The following is a 25,072-nucleotide window of genomic DNA, read 5'->3' on the forward strand; positions in this document are numbered from 1 at the left end:
TGTCCTGGCCTGGGAAGGGAGAGATGATAACCTATCTGGATGGAATGGCTTTGAATTAAAACCACCGCCTGATACAATTAGTTCAGTACACGCAGCTACAGTATTTTGCTCGGGAATATGAGCAATGCTCTTCACCACATTCTGTCCTTCATGCTTTATTTTCTCCCTTTTGTTCGAGGTTTTGCAGTGAAACATGTTTCCTTTGAACTGAGAAAATTAACAGCATAAATTACTGAAAGCGAAGATGTGGAGATGAATTGAAACTTGAACACAAGTCAAAAAATCACAAATACAAGTCGTGATTAGTGTGGCTTTGATCTGGCCATAAATGCATCACTTCTACATTTCTGCCAAAGTAAAAAAAGGGATATCAATTACATAAGCATACATATATATGGAAAGAAAACATGAAAGTTGCATTACCTTCATAGACGGCCTTAAATCCTTGCCCGCTGACTGCGTAGTCTGACAGAAGCCACAATGTAAGCCTGGCACCTGTACTCACAATTGGTGAAGGTAGCTGGAACCCTGTTAACCTGAGAACAAATGGACAGAAGGACAATAACGGTCAGACAGAAAAATAAATAAATAAATAGAAGATCCAATCAGCAACATAGTTGGTTACAAGGTCAGGTATGAAGCCCGCTTCCATCAAGCCAGCTGTTCCCTCAGGCATTCAAGGATAACTTTTTTGGTGTAACGAGGCTCTGAATCATCCACAAATTATTAAAATGCCAAGACCTCAACAGGACACAAAACCTCTGCGAATTTCTCTCCATCAGTGAAGGCAGAGTAACGGCGACAATTTACCCACAGTGAATTAGAAACACAGCAGCCAGTGGGGGAATGTACCAACAGAAGGCTCTGAGTAAACATCCATTTCTAATAACCAACCCTGTAGTTTTTATATGTGGAGTTCAACTGGAACGAGAGATTCTGGCTACATTTAGCAGCAGTAAATAACTAATAAATGTGTTTAAAGCCTGTTTTTATATCACTGTTGCACAGTGATTGCTGGCACCTTGCAAAGAGACTTTTTTTTTTTTTAATCCATAATTTTTATCTAGAAAAAAATATAATACGTATTAAATGACAAATTACGGGGTCTCTCATTCTAACAGGATACCATCATAACATTCTTGTACAATGATTCAGTCAAAGCATTGTCAAGTAAAACCCGACAAACCCACAATGTTTGGAGCGGTTTAATGAAATACTGTGACAAATAATATCTCTGAGGGTTTAATAAGCAGTGTGCTAAAATTGTGCTGGAAACAAGCTACTGTATGGTTTTGAGTAATGAGCCTTGGCTTATTAGCTTTTAGTACCAGCTTCAACAGGTTCAGCGATTAAATCCATTTCACATGTTTCCCTCCCACATACTCAAAGCACTCAGAGACACGTTCCTGCTTATTAAAAAAAAAAAAAACAACCAAATAAACAAACAACAACAACAAAAAAACAGGTGTCCCACATGTATTTGATAGTCATCACAGGTTGATTCATCTGTGCTTAGACGTGACTGTGTTGCAGTTATCGTTAAAGAGCAATGCTGTCCATCTTACTTCTAGCTCATCCTTGAAATTTCTTTTCCTGTGTGTCTTTCAATTTTCATTTTCTGTTCCCAAAATTGCTCTCTCACTCATATGTATCCCACTCTTTATAGACTATTACATCCCCCTCTTTTATCTCCAGGTGTTAAGGCGGGCCTCTGTGTTTCACTTAATCCTTGAGTATCATGTTGGAGGTTGGGAAAAATTGCAAAACACCAGTGTTGGAAAGATGAATTGAACCAAAAAGGGAAGAGGACTTTAATATATGCATGATTTCACTCCTCACTGTGAGATTGTCACGGTGGGATATCAGCTAAACGATGGGACACATGTTCATGCAATTAGGTCTGTCGCTGACCACAAATTGAGTTGGAAGGTAGCCATCTTGGTTCAGTGGCACACTGCAGGGCATGATGGAGGAGCTGAAGATGTGCGGAGGTGGAGAAGTGGGACTGGGGGGTCTACAAACAGAAAGGGATTCTTGCCACATTCAAATCGGGATCTTCTGGCTTAAGCCAGATAGGGCACAAAGTCATTTCTCTGAACAAAGAGAAAACAAAATGGATACCTTCAGAAAACACACAACAGGCTTCACAGGCAAAAGAAGGATTAAATACTGTGATGTGGGCTCTGGCAAGCTTAGGCGTGTAGATGATATTATGAAAAAAGCCATCTGGAGGATTGAATGTCATTGAGAAATAGATGCAAGATATGATTGATACTGGGTGATACCTTAAAAAAAAAAAAAAAAAAAGAACGGCTCAGCAGCCCGGGTGTCTCAAGTGAGTAGTAAATTGATGGTGGGAGGACGAACTAGACTGAAGGGCAGTAAGAGAATAAAGAAATAAAGAAGTTAGGAAAAAAAATTGCAAATATACGGGAAATGTTGGCTACTTCTACTATATGGAAAGCTGAGTAATCTGCGAAATAAGGGCCTTTGAGGAGAAGAATAAATGTATTTTCGGATGGTTGCCTCCACACTGAAGAATATGTGATGTATGTGTGTGTTTTCATAAGTGCATATGTGTGCACATGCAGAGAGCAGAGGTCTATTAAGAGGGCTTTCCACCTGACTGGCCTCAGGATCATCTCAGTGAAGAACCTCTGCTTCCAATTATCCAACCACTACCCATGGGAATGAGAGACGGGTGGAGGGGGTGGCAGGCAGAGAGGGAGACAGACATTGTGTGTCGAAAGATGACTGTACAGGGAAAAGAGCGGAGATATTGTAATGAGGAGATGTCAGCGCTGAAGAGCAGGCGGAGGGAGGACGGTATATGAAAAGCAAGGAGGTGAGAGAAATGCATCAGTATGTGGCAAAGTGAGAACTCCAAGCAGGAGGCAAAGTTGAACTGAGAATGAGTCATGGTGGGAAACTCCTTCATTAGGCTTTACAGCTATTCAGGGATTCATGCTCAGTCGCACGCACAAAAACACATTCATTTAAAAATGATCAAGCATGCCTGTGTGTGTGCGCGCCCGCGCGTGCGCTTTTGTGATCCAGCCCACCCTCAAATATATGTGTGTTTACCACTGTAAACTGAGAAGTGACTAAATGAGGTCACTTGTCCTTTAAACTCAGTCAATGTGTGTGTGTTCAAGGGTGGAAGGCGAGCATAGTGCTGATACAGCAGATTCTCTCCCAGATGGAGCGATGGGGGAGGAAGAAAAGGGGGAGAAAAAAAGGAAAAATAGATACAGCAGCAAGATTTTGATGGCTGAGTAGAGGGAAGACATTAGCCAATAAATGATGGGTGGGAAGAGAGAGACTGGGGGAAGAAGGAGCTGAACTGCAGATTGGAGAACAATGTGCATCCTTGTGTGTATTTGTGTCAGTGTGCGTGTGTTTGTGTGTGTATGCTCTCCACTTTTGACCAGCTTGTCAAGGCCAGGACAGGTCTGTGGTGATCAATAAGCTCCACCTAATACCCATCAGACGAACACCAATGCTGAGAAACAGTCCCCAGCTACTTCAACACACCCACACACAGACATATACACATTAGCAAATGCATATGAAAGGATCCAATTCCAGCTTTTTTGTATATTTTTGGCGTTGAAAAAATATTCTCCTTGCTAAATTAAACAGAAATATAATACTGTGGTTCTTTTAGAAATGACAGAAATGTGAAAATAAATTAATTGAGACACTGTATGTGTGTGTGTGTGTGTGTGTGTGTGTGTGTGTGCGTATGAGTCATCACTGGCTCTACTTACAGTGAAAGAAAAGTGTGTAGCCTTGCAGAGGTTAAAATGGCACTCACGTTCCCACACACATGATTTGATTCCTCCAGCTAATAGGAAGACTTTCACAAGCACTTAGATTGTATTTCTATCAGCCTTCTCATCCTTTCTCTTTGGTTAAGCTGTAATGTACCACATCACTTTGCCCAAGAGCGCGATCTCGCTTTGATAGAGTTTTATGGTTCGCCTTCATCGCTCTCAATTTCAGTTAATCTGAGAGCCTGAAAATGTATGAACAGCAAACACGATGGTTATATGAACTTAAAAATATCTGTCATTGTAAATATGGAAAACAGAAAAAATACTGTGAAATGTTTTAGAGTCAAGCTGCGAGATTTGTGCTTGTTAAGGCAGTTTATTATCAGATTACATCTTCCAGGAAGTACCTGGCTCCACAACAAACAAGCTGGAGGTGGCAACAATTTGTAAATCTCATCTACAGATCCCACAAGCCATCAATATTTCAAACAACACTGACATCTTCCTGAATTGAAGGGGCGAAAAAAAAAAAAAAAAAGAGAGCGCGGGAGAGAAAGAGAGAGAACGGGCTGTAGCATGCAAGTGCTTGTTAATATTCATGCGTGTGACATCACAAGGTGTTTGCGCATTGAGGTCGGGCGGCTAAGGGTGGGGAGAGTCTCTCCGACATCTCCGATGCTGAATGCTGATGTTGAAATAATCAACCGCAGTCAGAGCCAACTGAGAGACAAGCCGCAGTGAAGTCATTAGCAGGCCAGCGTTTCCAGAGAAGGAGAGGGAAAGGCGAGACCATGAGGCTGATATGGGGGGGGGGGAAATCAGACAGGAATGGACAGGGAGAGGATGAAGATGAAGGAAAGGAGATGAGGAGTAGGAGGAGAAAATATTGCCAGCTTGTTGAGCTGTTTTGAACAGATGACGCAGGTGACGAAGTGTGAAAACTTATAGACGAACTCCCAAGTAGAGAGAGTGCCAATGGTGAGAGGAAAAAAACAAAAAAACAATCCCACGACGAAAACAAGTGAATAATTTACAGTGTCGGGTCAGTGACTAAATGCCTTACTCATCAGCTGTGCTCATTTTTGGGCCATAAAAAGACACGGGTGGCAACGCAGGACTGATTAGTTATCATTTGTTGTGCAGAATAGCTAAAGTCATCAACAGCCCAATTAAAAGATCTATTCATATGAGTGCGTGAAGAAGTTAGAGAGCTCCATGCAAGAAAAAAGTCTAATTGTACATCACGGTTGGAATAAATATGCTGTTGTGGTTTTTTGCACAAAACGCATGTGCGTGCAGATTTACTCGCTCTTGGAGTTACTTCTGGTCAGGAAGTGAGTGAGTGATGTGACTGGTTTATCACCAGGCTATCTGCACATTAACACTGTATTACATTGCCCTGATGCGATCTGCATTTGCCCAACATAGATACCCGTGAAGAAAAAAATGTAGTCTGCACGACCCCGGCTTGTAGTACATGTGGGATATTCAGTAGATAATGCAAATATAAAAAGCCACACACTGCATTTGAATTATTATTTCAATGCTTTGGATAACTTTAGGTGCCAGTTTTGTATTTACAATTACAAGTAAAACAGGAAATGCAGTAATAGTCTTGACAGATGTGCATTTATGGACTCAATGTATGAGATAAAAATGAGCTATTACAAGCACTCGCATTAAATCCTTAAATGAACATTATAAAAGCTTAAACAACACAGACCCCCCCCCCCCCCCGACCCCCTCATCCAAAAAAAAAAAAAAAAAAAAAAACGTTCTTTATTCATTTGATCTTGCTTGTAGAGACATAACTCAATTACACTTGCAGCAAACTAATCAAGGTTGACAAATGAAACAAGGTGACGTTTACACGTCCACTGTGTTTTTCCCTGCTCCACACAAATCGCTGTGCAATAATCCTCAGGCAGAAAACAATTAGGGAGAAAATAAAAGTAATTCAATACCATGCCACTCTTGCCCTAGGAAAGTGACAAAGCTAAATGGGAGCCATGAGATATGCTGTTGTTTACTCCCAGTGCGCGGGTCAGTCCTTCAGTTTGTGTGCATGTGTGTGTGCCAATAGAGCAATTATGACACAAGAGGAAGTTGTAAATGATCAAGGGGAAAATAAGGGCAGACATGAGACTCAATTGAAAGCAATCAGGGAACAAGGTGAAGCAGTAACCACAAACAGTGTCCAGCTGGCTGCCTTCCTTTCTGCACATTTAGTTGAAGAATAAACTCATTTTAAGGTGTCTGGTATTTGCCCCTATTTTCTTAAATATATATACAAATGTTACGAGGGTTTTAGTCATCACTGTGCTTCTATTGGCAGGTGCAAAAGTAAACACAGTGGCTGTATAGACTTATGTACCTGATATAACTCTCCAAACAGCAAGTATGATGTTATGCGTAAGGAAAGATGTTATATAACCCGCAGCTGAAATAAATGGCACATGGATCAGACTATTTGTTGATGAATCAGCCTTGATGTGTCAGAGAGTTCACAAAATGAAGCGACGTGCAGTCTGTATGACATGATGGAAATTAAAGTGAAAACAAACAAACCAAGACCGCTAATGCACACTTGGGTAACGCCTAAGTGCACCGTTGCCTTTCCCAGAGTCTTTCCGATTAAAAGGATATGTTATCTCATCAAACGCAGCCATTTGCCGCTTAGTATAACGCACAGGCAATCGCTCCTTAACCAGCCGAGTCTCCTCCTCTCGTGCTGTACCGCTCTGCTTTTGTCCCTGCCTCACGTTGTAGCAGGCAAAAGCATGTGGGTGCTTTCTGTTTACAGCCGCTGTTTCTCATGGCCCTTACTCTCAGACCTTTTCACTCATCCAGATGGACATTGTGTTTCTGTTCTTTCCCCCCACCCCACCCCTGCCTCAACCAATCAATAATGGTTGACGTACTCATCTCACTAACGTCCCTTTCTGTTGACGTGGAAGCCGCAGTGCTGGAAGTTAAGTTAATATTCTACATTGGTTAAAATGGTTTAAGAAATTTTTGAATGTTGATTTACAGCGAGTTCTACATCTCCAAAAAGCTCATCCATACTTTTATTTGCTTTGTGTTTTGGGGTAGAAGGATAAAATACACATTCTTGAACTGTACGTAGACTTGTGAGGATCTGACTGAACAATTACTTTTGGAAAATAAGCGTCAGGGGAAATAACACTGGACTTATATGAATTTGAACAGCAAGATCTACGACCGGGCTGGACTTGTGGTACTAGAGAATACAATAATGTTTTATAGAGAGCAGTGGGCTTTTACTGTGGGAAAGCCCTCTCCAAATTCTGCATGATGGAAAACCTGCATGTGAATCCACACCCTGACTTTGGTGGATGAAAACTTGACTGGCTTGCACACACCTTGATCCTGAACATCATTGCCCAACTCCATGGCTGTACTTGTGGATGAATGGGAGCAAATCTATGGAAACTCTTCCAAGAGTAGAGCAAGCTTTTGTAGCATCACTTTAGTGCACTTATTTTTTTAGAGTTCAACGATCACACGATGTAACAGCCACATATTTTTGGACATACGGTTTCTGATTCATACGTGAATAACCAGAAAGGATGTTTGCATATGACCACTGACTGTACAAAACCACTCTGTCACTGTGATATCTGCTTTCTCCCCCAGATCCACAGAGGGAAGCTGCTAATAAACTCCAAAACAAGTGGGTGGAAGATCTGATTAGCCAGCAGGGCTAATAGGGACACAGTGACCGATGGAGTGCCCAACCAATGCTATTTATTTTCTGCCCGTTGCTCCTCTTTTGCTCCTGTGGCAAGGGTGATCAAAGAGCCGCAAAGGAAAGGAGACAGGGAGGGAAGAGAGAGAGGGCGGAGGGGATAGTGGGATGTGTGTTCTTCTGTGTGTCGTTGAAACCAAAAAGCACTAGTTCCAATTTAGAATTAGCTGCAGGCTCTCACAAACACCGATACACATTTGTCTTGTGTCCGTATACAGTCAACAGTCTTCTCCTTAAACCTGTTGATCTCAGCATTAATGCCCTTTGTCTGTTAATTACGTCTTTTTTGAAGACTGAATCAATCTCTCCTGTTTCAGACCTCCAGATCTTTGCACTGCACTGCATGCAACTGGCTGACTTGCATCCTTTTTGGTGGAATCGATCAGAGCAGCAGGTTATGCCGTGTTACCTTCATCTTTCATGCAACTAAATGAACACAGTGCAACTGGTCCCATTCAACAAATGCCTAGTAACATGCCAGGTAAATCCTTTTGACAGAGCATGGTTTTTGCGTGTGTGTGTGTGTGTTTGTGTGCTAAAGATGTGCCCCATTATCACGTTTCACAAGGTGTTCGGATGACTAATTAGATTGCGATGCTCTATATCTCACGACAACAAACAAGAGAAAGTAAAGGGGAAGGAAGAAATCAAGGAAGAGAAACGTAACTGCAGCAACACTTGGGGGGGGGCGGGAATCAACACTGGCTGGAAAAATATGCCAGGGATTTGCCTAAGCCAGGGAACAAATGGTGCACGAGGAGAACGTCTGTGTCTCACAGTCCCATAGATTACAGCTGAGGGAAGTGCATTTCTTCTCTTTTTAGGCAATTAGTAGTGAAGGTTCTGTGCCACCGAGTTGCTTTTAAAAGGAAAAAATACAGGAAGACTAACTGAAAAAAAAAAATATAGGTGGGGAAATACACTTGAGCTGAAAAACAGGGCATTGCAATTGATTTGAAAGGAAATCTGGTGAGATAAATAATCAAGTGATTTGATGAATTTAAAGCCGCTTTGATCAAAACAGTCCTGATATGATGAAAACAGAAGCACGTGCCATCATTTTCCCAGCCCAACATTTGTCATTCATTATTAAGAACACAACATTTATCGTTTATCAATTCAGAAAAGTGGCCTCAAGTGATTGAAATGCTTATGAATGAATAATGGCAGTAGTAAAATGAAAAATTAAAGAAAAAAAATATAAATTGCTATTTGATTTCCCAAATTTCATTGATATTTTACTTGAAGCAGCATTCAAAGTTATCCTTTATTCCTTTTTTTTTTATTTCCACCTTTTTTTGGTAATGCCAGTCTAAACATCCAAAGCCACCTGTAGTGATGACTGTTGACCTCATACAGCAGGAAAGGCCATCAGAGTAACAGGTGCCCAGCTATTTTTACAGACTGGCCAAATATTCAAAACTGAAAACAAAGTTAAACGTTTCAGATAAAATGTTGGTCAATTCAATTAAAATTCTACCCACGAGGCCACTTTCCTGAAATAATAAATAGGTAAATGATGAATGATGACAGTAAATTAGACACAATGATAAAACGTGGACATCACTTGATAAGATATCCAGCACTCATATCTTTTTCATCACCTTAATTTTAATTTATTTTTTTATTTTTTTATTTTTTTACACCACATATCTTTCTGTTGATTGGCTGCAGCCAGAAAACAAAGTCTGTGCATCAAGATAATTATGAGAAACAAGGCGGAACCTCAAGTTTGGGAAAGTGACAAAGGGACGCCCCAGTGTCTCAAAAAACTCTCTTTAGATTACATCAAAATGAGTCAAATGATTTCCAGCATTATAATCTGGCCTCTATTTTTAGGAATCTGTACTTCTTCGATTTGAACTACAAATCTGAATGTGAAAAGAGGCTTCTTTGGGTTTGCTTCTATGTGAGTATATGTGACAGCTGGAAGGTTCAGCTCAGACTGTGGCCATTGTGTTTGTAGAGTCTAATGTGCAGCACACATTGGTCAAACTGGCTGAGGTGACTGAAAAACAGATCCGTAGGCATAATTTACATCACGCTATTTGTTGTCAGTCCTCAATTCTGCTAAACTCAATAATTATCCCAAAGTGACTGAAATGTGGAGCACACTTGCAGCATGTCCATCACCTTGCTTACGTCAAACGTCATACACAGGTACACAGTTTAGTTTCTTTCTTTCAGCATTGGCTGTGCATTCTTACAATTTTGTTGGCAGATTTAGGTAATTTACACTGTCCTTTTTAATGTCTGAGGTATTTGTCTGTGAGAACACAAAGAGGAGGCAGGCTGCAGGTCTGCTGTTCTTTCTTCAATCAAGACGTAAATCACTCAGCAGGCTGAAGAGTCTGTGTTCTCCACTTGATGTGTCTTTGTTCTCTGCTGGAGTTGAAGATATATTCATGTTAAATTTGAATCCTTTCTTTTGGAAGACAACACTGTTTCAACCAGCCGTGTATTCTCCATTTCTCAAAGTAAAAGCATGATGAACGGCATGCATGCCAACAAAATGCAGAACATATAATTACCGCAACTGTGATAAAGGACTGGAGTAGGGGAAGTTAGCGTGTGTCTATGGGGGTTATGGGGACTGAGTGCTGCTGAGCTCTCATTACTGTTATTTTTCTAAATGTTTGGTGCTGCAGAGATGTTTACGAGTTTTCGGAAAGTGCTTGAGAGTGATGTGCATGTGATATGTGTTAACTACCACTTGTATATGCATGAGAGAAATTATTATGTATAAACAGTGCAAGCATGTTGCCTCTGACTTAAAAAACAAACACACTCCAAACATGCAAAGAAGTCTCGTTTTTATCTTTAACTTTAATGAAGCAAATTAGAAACTGATTGCAGAAAACTGAGAGGTCTGGCCAAGAGCAATGGCTAAAAGATATTTTTGGCATTCTTATCGCTTAGGTTCTTATATGGATGCAGATGTGCAAGAATGTGATGAAGTGCTGCTCTAAGGACTGATATATTTATTTGTAAGTATGCTTGACACGTGGTTTTACAACAGGTTTTGGCTCAGAGGCATTGGCCTGATCATTTCATTACCCTCAGCTATGACATGTTGACAAAAAGTGCAGTCATCCACAAATGATAAGAAAAGTGGTCATAGACAGAAAACACAGCGCTGATGCTTGAATCAATGTAAAGATCCTGGTCAAATATCACTCCAAATCAAGAGAAGGTGGTAAAAGTATCAGACTGAAGTATGCTGAAATACTCAATACTTGACTCATGTCAGTGCACTATTGTATTGTTGCCTAGTGCATTTACAGAACCAGATAACTCAAAAATAACTGACTGAATATACTGAATTAACTGTATAACCTATACAATAAAAGGCATGTGAAATATGATCCAAAGCCACAAGTGGTGGTAAACATTTTAAACATTTAAATTAAAAGGAATCTATGTTAACAAAATCTTAAAATATCAAATATGAACGGAAGATAAGCACATGACTGCTTCTGCCTTATCTTTATCTGTGGTTAAACTGTTTAACTTTCTTTGAGTACAACAAGCAAAAAATGATTGATAGCGTACAGTAGGTGATGAACACAGCTTGTGGCCAGTTGCATTTTCAAAATAAACTTTGTTCCAGGGTAAAAAGTATTTCATAAAAATGTAACGCAGTCAAAAGTGAAGTATTTGTCCACTATGTGTAGTGGAAGAAGAAAAAAAAAAAAACTTCAGTAAAGTACAGATAGTTAAAAAATAGATAGTTAAAAAGATAGTTAAGTTCAGGACTCAACATTTGTAGCTCAAGCTGAAGCCATATCATATTTTGAGCAATACTAATAGTGAGATAGTAATGGTGCAGCGCACAAATAGGAGACGAGTCCAAATTTCTTCCACACATTTCCTTACCCAAAATGTGAAAAATTGCACCACGTGGTTCAAATTACTGTTGCTGCTGCTACTTCTTTAGAGGCATAGCTTCCAACGTTTCCACTCGAAAGTTGTTACGTTTTACACAAATTATGGATTGTCAAAGTCATTGTTTATTATTATTATTATTTTGAATTATAAATCTTCCTTTATTGCAGCTTGACCAACCCAAAATTACTGAAAAAGAGAAGTCATATCCCCAGTCCCTGGTCTGCTATCCTACTTCCACAATGTTGAAGCCAGACGTGTTAAACCTGCAGCACATGCTGACTCCTCACTCCCGTGCCTTCTGTATTGTAATTGGGGGACTGCGACTGACTTGATTTGCAAAAGTTGCCATGAAAATCGTCAAAATGAATTCCCTGCAGTGAGAAAGCATCACATCTGCCTCACTCCATTCCTTTGTTGGACCGCGTTTAACAGTTATCATGAAAATTCTTGGCATCGTCTTAGCTCCCGTCATATCATCTGTGATTGCTCAGTACTTTGGTTCCAAACAATAACAACAACCATTTAATGAAATCGCTGCAAATCAGTTTTTGTACTCAGAACTAATTGGAAAATATGACCATCTTTTGTCTGCCAACAAATACATGGTCATATGTCACAAAATTTCATTTATCAAGGCATAATTAGCTTTAAATCTCGGCTGAAGTCTAATTCTGGAAATATTTCACATGAGCTTCTTTATCTGCCGGGCTATGCCATCATATCTGAATGAGACGGCTCCAATATTTTTTGTGCATTTGACCAATTTCCTGCACGAGAAAAACCCCCGAACTGACGTTACTTAAATTTTACTCAGATTCTTTTAACACAACTAGTACAAGGTCCATGCAGAATGGGCCTGTCAGTTCCCTGATGCGGATTACAGGTTCTATTTACAGACTCACAAAGCAAAAACTGTTCACCTGGAAATTTTATTTCAACAGTGGCTGTGCACGTCAAAAGGTAGAATTATGTATTTTATGTGAACACATATTGGCTAAAATGTGAGCAGGGCGCACTGCTTGGGCGTAATTACACCTCTATTTTTAGTAATTATAATTTCAACCCTTAAGGCTTAAAGAGCTCAACAGGCCGCCTTTTGTCAGAGAGAAGAAAAAAAAAAAAAAAGAAAGAGAATTTTGGTGCATTCCTTCAACTAAAATGAGTTCAGGAAGGCTGAAAATGACATATCTTTCTGAAGGGAGTACTGCATATCTAATCATTTATCTCAGCAGGAAAACATTTCATTTCATGCCGCTGCTGAAGTGTATCCTGTTAGGAGCATTGATAGGCCTGGGGATGGGAGTATGTCAATAGCAATGCGTACAATGAGTGATACACAGGATGTAGGATATAAATTCACAGCCATCTAGTTGATTATTTCTCTAATCTGGGGTTACAGGGCCTAATAATTCTGCCTCACAGGTGAGCAGATGCCATAAATCTCAACATCGTTTCACTTTTTCCCTGCGTGAGATGATGAAAAACAAACTATCACTCTTCCTGCTGTTTTTAGCAGTCTGTCGTTAAAGCTGGCGTTGATAAGTGGCAGTCTCTCCATTAACAGCCCAGATTCAAAGGAACCATAAATTCAGCAGTGTGTGTGTGCGTGGATGTGGTTGTGTGTGTGAGTGTGTCTGCTTGCACACGTCTGGAGTTAGGAGGAACCTGATAAATGAGATGCACGATCATGACCACCTCAAACAAGTGAAACCCTGCAGCCACAAAGCTACATTCACCCCATTCAGATTTGCACACGGATGTCTCAGAACCTGGGAACTCGGGAACAATTGCAGACAGAAGAACCTTTTGTGCATGCAAATACCTACTGAGCACGTCAGCTCCACAGGGTTCGCGCACTGGACTCCATTTTCCAATGTATGTGTTGCAAGACTGATTGACGGCCGGGGCTTTCAAAGAACAAGAATTACTGCCAAGGTAAGCGGTCAGGCAGGAAGTGCCATTGTGCGTCACCCAATCTCACCCTGACCTGCAGACATTGGGTCTATACAGGCTCGACTTATTGACAAATCCATCCTTATTCACACATATGGAATGGGACAGGGTTGGACACAAGCACACCGAATGCTGCGAGAGATAAGAGAGGAAGACTCCGAGCTGACAGTCGCTGCTGTATATTATTGTCTGGACATGCACTGAGCTTTTGAGGTAAAAGATTAAAACTTTTAAGCTCCTTTGAGTCTAATTACATGCATTTTCGAAATATTGAACAACATGCAACAACGCCTCTTTCTATGCAGGCAGCTGGCATCCTAATAGTGTTTTGCATTTGTGATGAACCAGCTGGCATTTTGTGGGAACATAATTCCAAAACAATGTTAATTCAGCTGTTCCATCTCAAATGTCTGAATGAGAACATTTTTGAAATTTCAAATGTGATATGACTGTGTTGCATTTGCCGTTCATCCACTGCACCCTGAGTGTTAAAGCAATGTGCTATTACGGGTTTAAACACTAATTTGCTTATTTAAAGAAATAGAGATTGATGTGAAATCTTAAAATTGCTTGTTTTACTTGACCAGTGTATCTCAATCTGTTCAAAATGATGTGAAATTGAATCGGAAAATCAATAAATTCCCACATTCGTTGATAATAATTGAAAGTGTTTAAAAAAAATTGTCAACTTATTTTTGGATCAATTGGTCAAAAACTAATGACATTCTTGTCGGCTTTCAGGGTCTGTGTTTGAATGGCTGATTCATTCTGCGTACATCACAACTTTGAACTATAAGTAGGAGCCATATGAAAGCTTGTCCGTGTTGTTATTATTATTATTTTTTTTCCAACTGATGCAGATTCTGCTTTTGAGTGCTTGCTTTGAAACAGCAATGTCTCTGCGACCGCATGCGTTCCTAAAAATGACACAGTTAACAGTTTTCCGGCCCACTGCCTTTTACTCTGTTTGAATTTTAGTCTGTGAATGTGCTGTTCGCTTTATCTGTATTCCAATAAAACTTGATTTTGTTGACACTGAATCAGCTTGCTGGAATGGGCTGCACAGCAACCTAGATCCCCTTCGTAAGCAAAGTCTAGCCAGGCGCACACACAAACATAAACTGATATTGCGATGCCCCAACCTCGCAGCATTGAGGGGCTGACTGTAGTGTTAATGCCACTCCCAGCACCATGCACTAGTGCTTCTTATTTAGGTCCTATTAAGCCCAGAGGCTGAAAATCTGTCTCTTCCGCGCCTCCCCCTCTTTCTCACTTTCCTGCCCCTGCCAGACAGCCGGGCCTTAAGTCCCTCCGTTCCATCACTCCATCACTGAAAAGAAGGCATGTGGAGAGAGAGATGCCTTCACACACCCCAGCAGCTTTCCTGTCTGCTGAAACGTACTCAGCATTTCCAGATTGGCAGCTACAAGGTGAAATGTGACACGAAAGTGTAAAAAAAAGAAAGAAAAAAAAAAAAAGAAAAGAAAAGGCTACTTTTTACTAGTAAGAAAGGTACACTTAGAGAGACAGCGAGTAAACTGTGTTTCACTGGAGGTCAAGCTGGCTGTTGGGTTAGTCATGGTGCCATACTGTGCCGTAACACCTCAGGCTGTATTTAACCCAGAGCACACACTGAAAAAAAAAAACAAAAAAATGGACAAGCACCTGCAGAATTTACTCCATAATCTTCTTTGCAATCAATACAACAATAGTTATAATAGTTTGTAGGGAGCCATGAGCCACTGAAACGACTCCCATCAACTGTCAACAGTTTTTAGGTGCGATGCAATGCATCATGGGAAGAAGAAGACTATACCCCCTGTGATGCCAACCACTGCCCGCCTCGGTAAGTATGGAAGTCTGAAACTATTTTAAAAGTAGCTTCTGTGTAATGAGTTGATGCGTAAAGCTCTATGAAAAGTTAGTATAAGTTGAAAACAATCTTTGCGGTCATTCGGTCAGCACGATTAAATTGCCAGATCGCCTTCAGTGTCCATCTCTGAGGTAAAAATATTGCGCAGATGCCATCAAACGTCATTTGTGCTGTTAATTGCATTAATTGCCGGGTTTAAGATTGCGAGAGCGTGGATAAAACTTCATAGCGTTATTTGTGGTCAGTAATCTTATTCCATGTGGGTGATTGTGTGTTCAGGTTTGCAGCTTCGCAGCTAATGCTACTTGGTAAATTAGCATGGCCGTAAGTTGGTCAGTGAGACAAACATTGTGCTGCAGCCATTTGTCCTTAAAAGCATAGCATCTATCTGAATGAATGCTCTGCTGACCCAGTTGTGTGTCTTTTTCATTCATTTCTTTTGATATTTGGAGGAGGAGGTGATGCCAAAAATTGTATTTGCTACTTTTTAAGTACATTTACATTTAAAAAAAAATTTATGCTTGTGGCACTTTAATTTTATGAAAGCATAATGTGATTTTCTTTGTTGCTGAGTCACAACGGCCTTTTTATTTTTCTCATTATCATCTGTGGCTCAAGTTCTCCAATGAACACCTTCTTTTTCTCCCAATTGATAGTTGGAATTCATCCACCATTTTATTTAAAGTTTAACAGATGTAAGGTGTGCTCTTTATCTGTGTGTGTGGTGCTGCACATTTTTTTTTTTTTTTTTTATCTCCATTAAAACAATGCCTATAATAGAAGCATGGCTATTTACCTGTGTGCAGTTTGTGCTCAGAGAAACATATTTTGGAGTTGAGTTCTCTTTTGCACTGCTTGTTGCTGTTACAGATTACTTATTAATTGCAGTTTGGGGTCAGCTCTTGAATAGAAGGCTCATGGCTATGAGAACATAGTGAGTTTTTTCCCTTCAATTTAAAACACATAGATGTGATGAAAAATATAAATCTGTACAACCTGCAAGTGCCAGTTGTGTCCTTCTAACGATCTTGTCTCTGAGAGAGACTAGTGGGTTCATATTGATGCACATTTGAGGAAAAATGAAGTGGTCACTCTTAGGTTGTGACTTTAAAACCAACATTTATGGTATATTTAAGCCTCACAGGAGCAGAACACAGAATGGTTGGTTGATTAACAAACTTAAAACCGGAGATATTGAGTATGGCCAGTTTTGCTTCTCTGGAATCTGCAAATAATTTAGATGGTGATTCAGGGGAGGCCCTCTGTGATGAATAACCAGAGTGTGGCTTTGAGGGCTTTACTGACGTTCCAAATGGAATTGAACACACTTTTGTAGCAGCTTTGTTAAAGTTGGAACATTTTTCTCACATATCAAGTATAGCCATTAATGATTTTTTTTACAAGAGCTTCACCACCTCAGTAACTAACCCATAGCTCTGATGCTTTATTTGATATATTTCAGAACCATAACCTCCAGGTTGGGAGAGCGATCCTAGAAGAAATAGCCACTGCTTTAATTGACAGGAATCCAATAAGCAAAGCCATAGGTGGTCCTTTGAGTTTAGCAATTTTAGCGCTAGCAGTACTATAAAGCAAACTTTAACATTGTTGAACCTATTAAATATATTTTAAATGCTGAAGAGAAAAAAAAACAACAACTTGTAGTGCAACATGGGTCCATTTCGTGCTCTTGAACAGGAAAGATATTGTGGTCAGTGTGTAATCACGAAAAACGAGGAGAGACAGCAGGCAGTGTTGGAGTGTACAAGTCTTTCAGTGACGGCCGGCATTCAAAAGAAAACTATTTCTTTTCAGGTCAAGAGTTGAAGTTGTCAGTTGGTTTGTACATTGATGACTTTGAAGTCTGTAACCCACTTGGTACATCCCATAAAACCCATCAACTTTGTGCTGTGGATTGGAGCGCTGACAAACCTGCCCCCAGCGTCTCACTCCTCTTTATTCTCCGTTTACCGATCAATTTTGTGTAAACCTGATGACACTAAAGGTCTATGGCTTTGACAAAGTTTTAGAACCACTCATACATAATCTCAGGACTTGAGAAGTTGATGGTGTTTATGTCCCTTAAGTGTGCATTAACATTGCTAAAAGGTACAATTCAGACTGTAGTTACTCAAGGAATAGCAGGATTTGTTGAGAGTTCTACAGGCCCAATATCTCTGTAGATTTTTTACTGCAACAGCTTCGACTATTGTATCAAAGAGACCCATTTGGGAAGGTTTCCTCTCAGAAAAAAAGACATACATGAAACTCATATCAAAGAAGCCTTAGAGAATAGCACTAGCTGTTTCGTAGTTACAAGGGCATTTCCTTTGACTAAAGCTGTGTGGATGGTACAGTGAGCACTATGGAGCCTATGAGCTGACTACATGCCCAAAATGAGAATTAGCTGTTGTGGAAGACTGTGAACTACTCGATGAATAAATTTACCTTGGCAATTGACAAAGATAAGGAGATAAAAATGTGCACATAATTCTAAAAATATGTTAAGCGTAAGCATTTATTTTTCAACGTGCCACCCAGAGAATTTATTGTCCACATTCAAACTATCCTAACTGCGTTTCTTTAATGTTTTTCCCAACAGATTTATCCGCGGACCAGACACCAATCGAAGCATAGTGTTTCTTACTGGCCTTCCTTCAAATGTGGCAGAGCTGGAGTGTGAAATTAAGAGCCAGTATAATATTAAAGAAACATTCCAGCTGCAGTTCATGGACCCACTTTTTGGCAATGAGTTTATGAACTTGACCTCTGTGAAAGAAATACAAGACAAATCTACTGTCAAGTTCATTTACACATCCTGCAGACCTCCCAGGGTGAATGCAGATGTTAGCGGTTGCACCTCTCTGTTAAAAAGTCCCCTAAATGAATCCACAACATCTTCTGATGACAGCACTGTGATTCTTTCATCTCCAGAGTCCACATTTTTGCATCTCTCCTGGCTTTCATCATCCTTGTTCTTCATATGATGCAGAGTTAAAGCTGGAGAAGGCCCACAAAGCTCTCCTGGAAAATGGATCGCTACTTGTACCTGATCCAAAGCTGGACAGCGAACATACTTGAGGCTCTACCTCAGGAGATAGTGAAACAAAAAGTCGATATCACAGAGAAGGATTTTAATCATGAGATCTCAATTTACTCCTTCACATAGTTTATAAGTTTATTTAGCCTTGCTTATTTTTATTCCCTTTACTGATTGCTATAATGTTGGTAGCGGTTACTAAGGATAATGCCACAGGTGCTGATGAAATTGGATAGAGCTGGACTGTGAAGAAGGGCCCAAAGCCTGAAAACTAAAATCCTTCATTGAAGAGAATAATCCGTGGGTGTCTAACATTTCTGAAACATTTAAGCATCAAACACTCTGCTGCATGCGTATGCATCAGTTCATAGCGGAAGTGTGAGTGGAGTTCTTGGGAGCGACTGGACTTTAGAATTGCTTGGGTGAACTACTGTGCAGCGTTCTCAGTATTTATTGTGGTATTATGTGATAATTGTTCAATATTGAACATTGTGTATATGCACTTGGTCGTTGGTGACTGCATTTTTTTTTTTTGCCCTTAAAAATTCATAGAACATTTGACAGTTAAAGAGTTGCACATTCAAACAGCTGCTTGTGCTTAAAATAAATGTTTTAAAATGGCCATTATTGTTGACTCTTGTCTGTATAATTGCGACTGTTATTTAGATTTAAATGTTTCTTTATTTGTGATTTCTTTTTTTCCATATATATATATATATATATTAATACCGCTACCATAACTGCTATAAATAAAAGAAAATTAATTGGCTTGGAATAAGGGGACACAATAGTCTTTGAATAAAATTATCAAATTATGTTAAAATTTTGTGATTAAACAGTTCATTTCATAATGCCATCATTTTGTATCTACACAATGTGTTTGTCAGTTAAAAATGTATCATTTGCATTAATCTATTACAAGACTATCACTTTCTGCCAGAGCAAACAAATTGTCCACAACTGAATTTTGTTATACCAGTGTATTTAGATTTTTCTGTGCAGGTTGCTAGTGAGCCTTAAACTGTCGATAAATGGCCCAACAAACACTTCGCTTGTCTTTAACTGCATTAATAAAATGTGATAAACTGCGAGGTAACACAGTTGTGACAGCAGACATGAGGCAATTTGGAAAAGAGGAATTAAAATGGAAATTGAGAGAAATGTATTGCCCCACCTAAGACGTTATTTTGCCGTTTTTAGACTCTTTTTTTTTTTATATATATATATATATATATCCCTGCAGCAATTCATGCATGCACACTACAACTCGGCCAACCATTTTTCAAAATATGCCATTATTCATTTATTGGTTTATTTTCCACCTTTCAGGCAGTCGGTAATTTCATAAAGTTAGGTATGTTCAAATCAATTTGCAGGAAATAACAGAAAGTATATAAAGGCAATCCATCACAGAAACACATTTCACTTGCACTCTGGTGATGTGGTATCTCTGAAAACTGTCTCTTTTCAGCTGATGTATTCTAAAGTAGTCCCTTCATCGCAAAGGTGAGGGACACAGATGTTGCTATGCTTTACATTCAGACACAGCTGTTGTGAAACTGTCCTTGGAGCAGGCAATACACAATGACAGAGATTGTATGAAAATCACAATATTACTTATTTGTACAAAGTTGCAAGAAAAGCATTGGATGTGGATAATGGATGTTATTGATATCACCAAGTTTGAAAGCTGATATAAGGTATAGCACATTGATTTTGATGTATTGAAACATGTGGAAGAAAATTGATTCCTGGAGGACAGGAAATCAATCGGAGAAGGAAAATGGTCTGCATCTGTGAGAGGAGCATCCTTATTTACTTTCTAAACATGGTTTCTTGCTGGTGATTATAATATTCCCTCTTAACAGGTGTTATGTCTTCAGGGCAGATCTGAGCCAGCTGGTTAGCATGCCAATGTCGGTACAATAAAAGAGGTGATAGAATCAGCAGGAAAACAAAGAGGGGGCTTTCGACCCACTGCAAACAAGCTTACTGCAATGAAGTTTGATGCTGAATTTGTGACATTTTCCACAGACTGCAAACGAAATATCTATAAATGTTAACGTTGGCCTTGTAGTGATATGGAAACTTACAAAGAGCTCCTTTTAACCAGAAAGTCAGTATTGATGCCCTTAATGTTCACGGTATTTTTAGCCACGTTCTAAAACATGTTGATCCAAATCCAAACAAAAATGTAGAAGCAGAATTCAGCACTTTGTGCGATGTAGCTATTTGTTGGCGACTAAGAGCATCGACTAGTTACACAGGTTCTGTTGTCCCTCCAATCTTACCAGCATGGCTATACCTGAACTCTCTCAGGTGAAGAGGCAGTTTTTGAGAGAATTATTGATTCCTTTGTTTATTTGTACTAAAATTGGCAAAAACGTGAAAAACCAGTGGTGTCAGCCTAGTCTGCCGCCAGATTCAGGCATGTTTATTTTCATTTTAAATTTAATTTAAAATTTTAATTTAAATCATTTTCATATTAGATTTTGAGTCCTCACTTAAGAGACTGTCTGACAGCTGTCAAAGGTAAGCTTTTCTGAATATACATCAAAAATGCCATCATTCTAATGCAGTTAAGAGTCCACAATATATGAATCAATGCTTGAATTGCTTAGTGATCAGTTCAGCTTGTCCCGCCACAGAACGGACTTAACCACTTCATCACTACATCATTCACACAGCAGCTTGTGCTTTGAGGAATATACCATTGTATTATATATTATTATTTTTTAATCTTATACATATCGATCAATTGAAACTGTTATGGAACTTTTTCCCTGCTTCCCAGGTGTCAGTTGGGATCACGGTTTAATGAAGTGCTGCAGCAAAAGACTAGCTCAAATCTGCAATTCCTAAGGATTGACTGTGACTAATAAAGAAACTGCTGCAGGAGCACACACACCACTGTGCAGAGACTGCATAATTAGGAACACAAGCAATACTTATGCGGCTGAACTTATTTGTAAGCTGGCGTTCTACTGATTCAATCGACTTTGCTGTGACAGCATTGAATAATAATAGATAAATAAACAAACCCCCCCCCCAAAAAAAATAAATAAATAAAAATAAATGCTTTGATAAAGAGATCAAAAGTGATAATTTGAATATGAAGTGAGGCAAAACATTTGTTTTTGATGACTAGTGAGATGACAAGAAATTCCAAACTCTACAACATATAGTACAGATACATGAAAGGCTGATCAGATTCAGAAATACACAGTGTGCAGGACACAAAATGGAGAACAGGCAGAAGAGATAAGATATTAAAAAAAATAGCTGAGGAGGAAATGAGAGGAGTGAGAGAGAAATTGGAAGAAGAGGAGCAAGAGAGATGGAAAGAAAATTACTTTTGGCACAAGCGAGGTATGAGAGCAAAGGGAGGGTGGAATTATCAGATGTGCACCGTTGTGCATGTATGGAAATGCGCCACTGGATGCGTGTGGGGTGAGCGGGATTGTTTGTAATTGTAAATATACGTGCATGTTCTGGCTGACTTCTTTCCTCTTCCCATTTTTACAAAACGCTTCCTTTGAAACAGAAGAAAGTGTGGTCAAAGACAACAGAACCAGACTAAAGGACGTCCATGTTCCCTACAAATACTTGCACTTCTTTTCCATATTTTTTTTTTTCCCCCCACCCAAATTCATTTTCTTCCCTCTCACTTATTTTCAAAGCACTTAGACAGTGAGTGTGGAACACTTTTCCTCCGTCCCGCTGGTGAATCAATATACACCAGAGCCTAGAGGTCCAAACAGGAGAAAGGCTGAGGAGAACAGCACAACATCAATCCATAATGGATTTTCCTCTTTCTTTCATTCGCTTTCTGCGATGGATGCAGGGAAGGGAGAGGGCCAGAGAAGAAGTGAGAGAGGGATATATTGATAGGGACAAACAGAGAAACCAGCAGAGAGTCAAAACAGTGTAAGTAACAAAAGCCCTTAAGAATATTTTCTCGTCCCTCCCTAGAGGACTCCTATAACATATGCTCCCAGCTGTTTGTGAGGCTAGGCTCATGGCAGAAGGTGAAGGGAATTAAAAGCAGCTTTGCTGTAGCTCCATCTGATCTGATTCAGAAATTGTCATTAATTACATTTGCCTGTAAGTGAGGGCCTGCCAGGTCTGATAGATGCTAGACTGCAAGCAATAATATCGCAAAATACATAAATGCATCAGTGGGTAACAACTCTCTGGCTGTATCTTTTAATTGCAGCTCATACTTGATCACCATCTAATGCGCCAGACTTCTCTAGCGCATTAGATGGTGATCAAAACTAACAATATTTATGTCTAAAAATCCTCAACGCTTGACAAAGTGGAAACTTATAGTGAGCATGAAACTGCAAACTGGAGGGCCAATATTTCAGCTTGCAATGTTAGCACAAGACAGCACTTTCTGAGGCTGTTAGATTGGCGGTTTGTACGGAGGATGAGACTGCTGATTCAGAAATTGTTTGTTTGACTCTTCACACCCAAGTGGGCTTCTTTTCATTTTGCAGTGCAAGTACAAATTGTGCCCACAACCCCGCTGAATAACCTCACATGCTGCCACAGTGTCCACAGAGCAAGTCTTGTATAAGTAACCAAAGGATCTGCCCTAACTGCCTCTAAATGCATCAGCGATAATAGTCTTGATTATAGTTTCGCCTCTTTTCCAGTTTCCAGGCCACTACCTATATCAATACCTCCAAACGACTCTATAAAGGACACTTTCAGTTTAATGCAACCTCAGGATTCATTCCAGTGTTTTGGCCACCTTTGTTTTTACCCATAACAGCGTTGTACTGGATACAATAATTGCTGAGATCTGGGAAAACTGTGGCATGACCTAGAACAAAAGCTAACGATGCAAGAGATGAGTAGTTGGACAAAGGGAAAGGTTGTAAAACAAGAGTACAACTGGAGTACCTCCATTACCTTAGACTGAAGGTGAGGGAGGCCAAATTACCACTTGTTGTGCCACATGCCACAGAAATACTGCAAACATGCAGCGTGACTGTAGGTCGCAGGATGGCTAGAATATGACCATTACACTAGATTTTCTCTTCAAATTAACTTTTCTACTGTGGGGAGTTTGGTAAAAATCTATGAGACACATTTAATATCCTGAGTCGTCGTGTCGTTTGGTTTTTTGGGACTATGATGTGCACAGTTCAGACCTTTATTGCATAGATTACAGCTACGTGGATGAGAAGATATATAAAGATAGATATAAGAAGATATATTAAGGTCACACATCTGGAAGCATTAACAACAAAAAAAAAAAAAACATGCCCCATATTTGCATTCCAGTATATATCTGGTCATTTAAGAGGGTAGACTCTTATCAACTGTAATAATTTCCATATATGAAATATATAACCAGTGTAGTGTATTCCATGAAATGTTACTGAATGGTACATCTGTTACTGTAAAATACTGCATCTTTAAAAAAGAGCTTATTTTAGCTATACTACATTAGCAGCTGTTTATTTACCTGTCGAGAAGAAGCATCGAGTTTAGCATAAAAATTCATTCCTCTACTTTGGGCTAGGGTTAAAAAGCTCAAGTTTCACGATTTTTTGCGTTGCCACTATTTCTAAAACCTGCTTTGTTGAACTGACATTAGCATGGCTGTGACATGATCGAACCTTCTGGTCGCTTTCCAATACCAAGTCAGTGCACTGTCCAGCCCTCAGACGCCTCAGAGGGCCGATTGTAACCATAACAGTGGCTAAAGCTCTTAGAGTACAGCATACCAGCATCTCGATCAAATAAAACACAAAGTACACAAACACATAAAACATTTAGGCAAACTTTACCGTGTGCGCAGGTTCCCCGGGCTGGGTGGCCCATCATACACAGACAAGATGTCAAAGTCCTCCTCCAGGGCGAAGCCTTGAAACACCAGCTGTATCCGATTGTGCTCCGCCGCCACGATCACCCATGTACAGTTGGCATAGTTAGGATAACCGTAAGGGTAGCCGGGGCTCTCTATCGTCCCATTGGGACTGTGTAGTGTGTAACTGCAGTTCTGAGCTGTTAAGAGAAAAAGAAACAGGCAGCTATTAAAAGGGTGTGAGGCTTTGAAACCAAATTCCTCTGCATGATACAAACACAGGAAAAACACACACCCACAGTCAAACTGCTTGCACCAAGCGCTGCAACATCCATTATCACCCGCAGCGTGCAGCATTAACCATTAATATAGCAGTGCTAAATGGCTCACCCTCTCCCACCGTCCCCCACCTCCATCATCACACACTTGCTCACTCACTGGCCTTTTCACCACATTCGCAATAGGTTCCCATGTCAATACCTGATGTAGCTGGAGGCGAGAAGATGAGGGGGCAGCAGTGGAAGAGGACACGCACGCACGCACGCGCACACACAAACAGAGAGAAGTCCTACATTAATTGTTCTTATCTTGCATGTGTCTCAGCCACCACTCATACTGCTCTCACTCTTAAATTGTATTTGCTAATTGTGTTGCGTGTGTCGCAGGTGAGCTCTGAGATTGTGTGTGAGCTACTGCTCTGACCGCAGCCAAGAGTTTGAATCCATGTTAGAGATTTACTTATAGTCAATCACCGATGTGGGCTGCTGCGCGGTAAAAATTTGATTTTGCGTAGCTGTCTATGTTGGCATTTTCTATACACACATTAATGTCTTCTTGGATAGCATCATTGACAGCTAATAATGATTATTATAATAGCTGATCCTGAGTGATGATGATCCTGTCCTTCAATCAAAAAAGGTTAAATACAGAGTTCATTCAATCAGAAAGCTGT

The 25,072-nt window shown here is 39.9% G+C and overlaps 1 protein-coding gene across 1 annotated transcript in view; it reads right to left on the reverse strand.

The window, feature by feature from the left end:
- Positions 1–24,592, reverse strand: part of csmd2 (CUB and Sushi multiple domains 2) — a 200,744-nt gene extending 176,152 nt beyond the window's left edge. Inside the window, exons 1-3 of the mRNA XM_029514850.1 lie at positions 24,559–24,592; positions 24,104–24,320; positions 424–536 (exon numbers count right to left, since the gene is read on the reverse strand). Coding sequence (XP_029370710.1) covers positions 424–536; positions 24,104–24,320; positions 24,559–24,592 — 364 coding nt within the window. The remainder of the gene's footprint in view (positions 1–423; positions 537–24,103; positions 24,321–24,558) is intronic.
- Between the last annotated feature and the right edge of the window lie 480 nt (positions 24,593–25,072).

This window comes from Echeneis naucrates, chromosome 11, assembly GCF_900963305.1.
Source record: "Echeneis naucrates chromosome 11, fEcheNa1.1, whole genome shotgun sequence".
In the NCBI taxonomy this organism is placed as follows: domain Eukaryota; kingdom Metazoa; phylum Chordata; class Actinopteri; order Carangiformes; family Echeneidae; genus Echeneis; species Echeneis naucrates.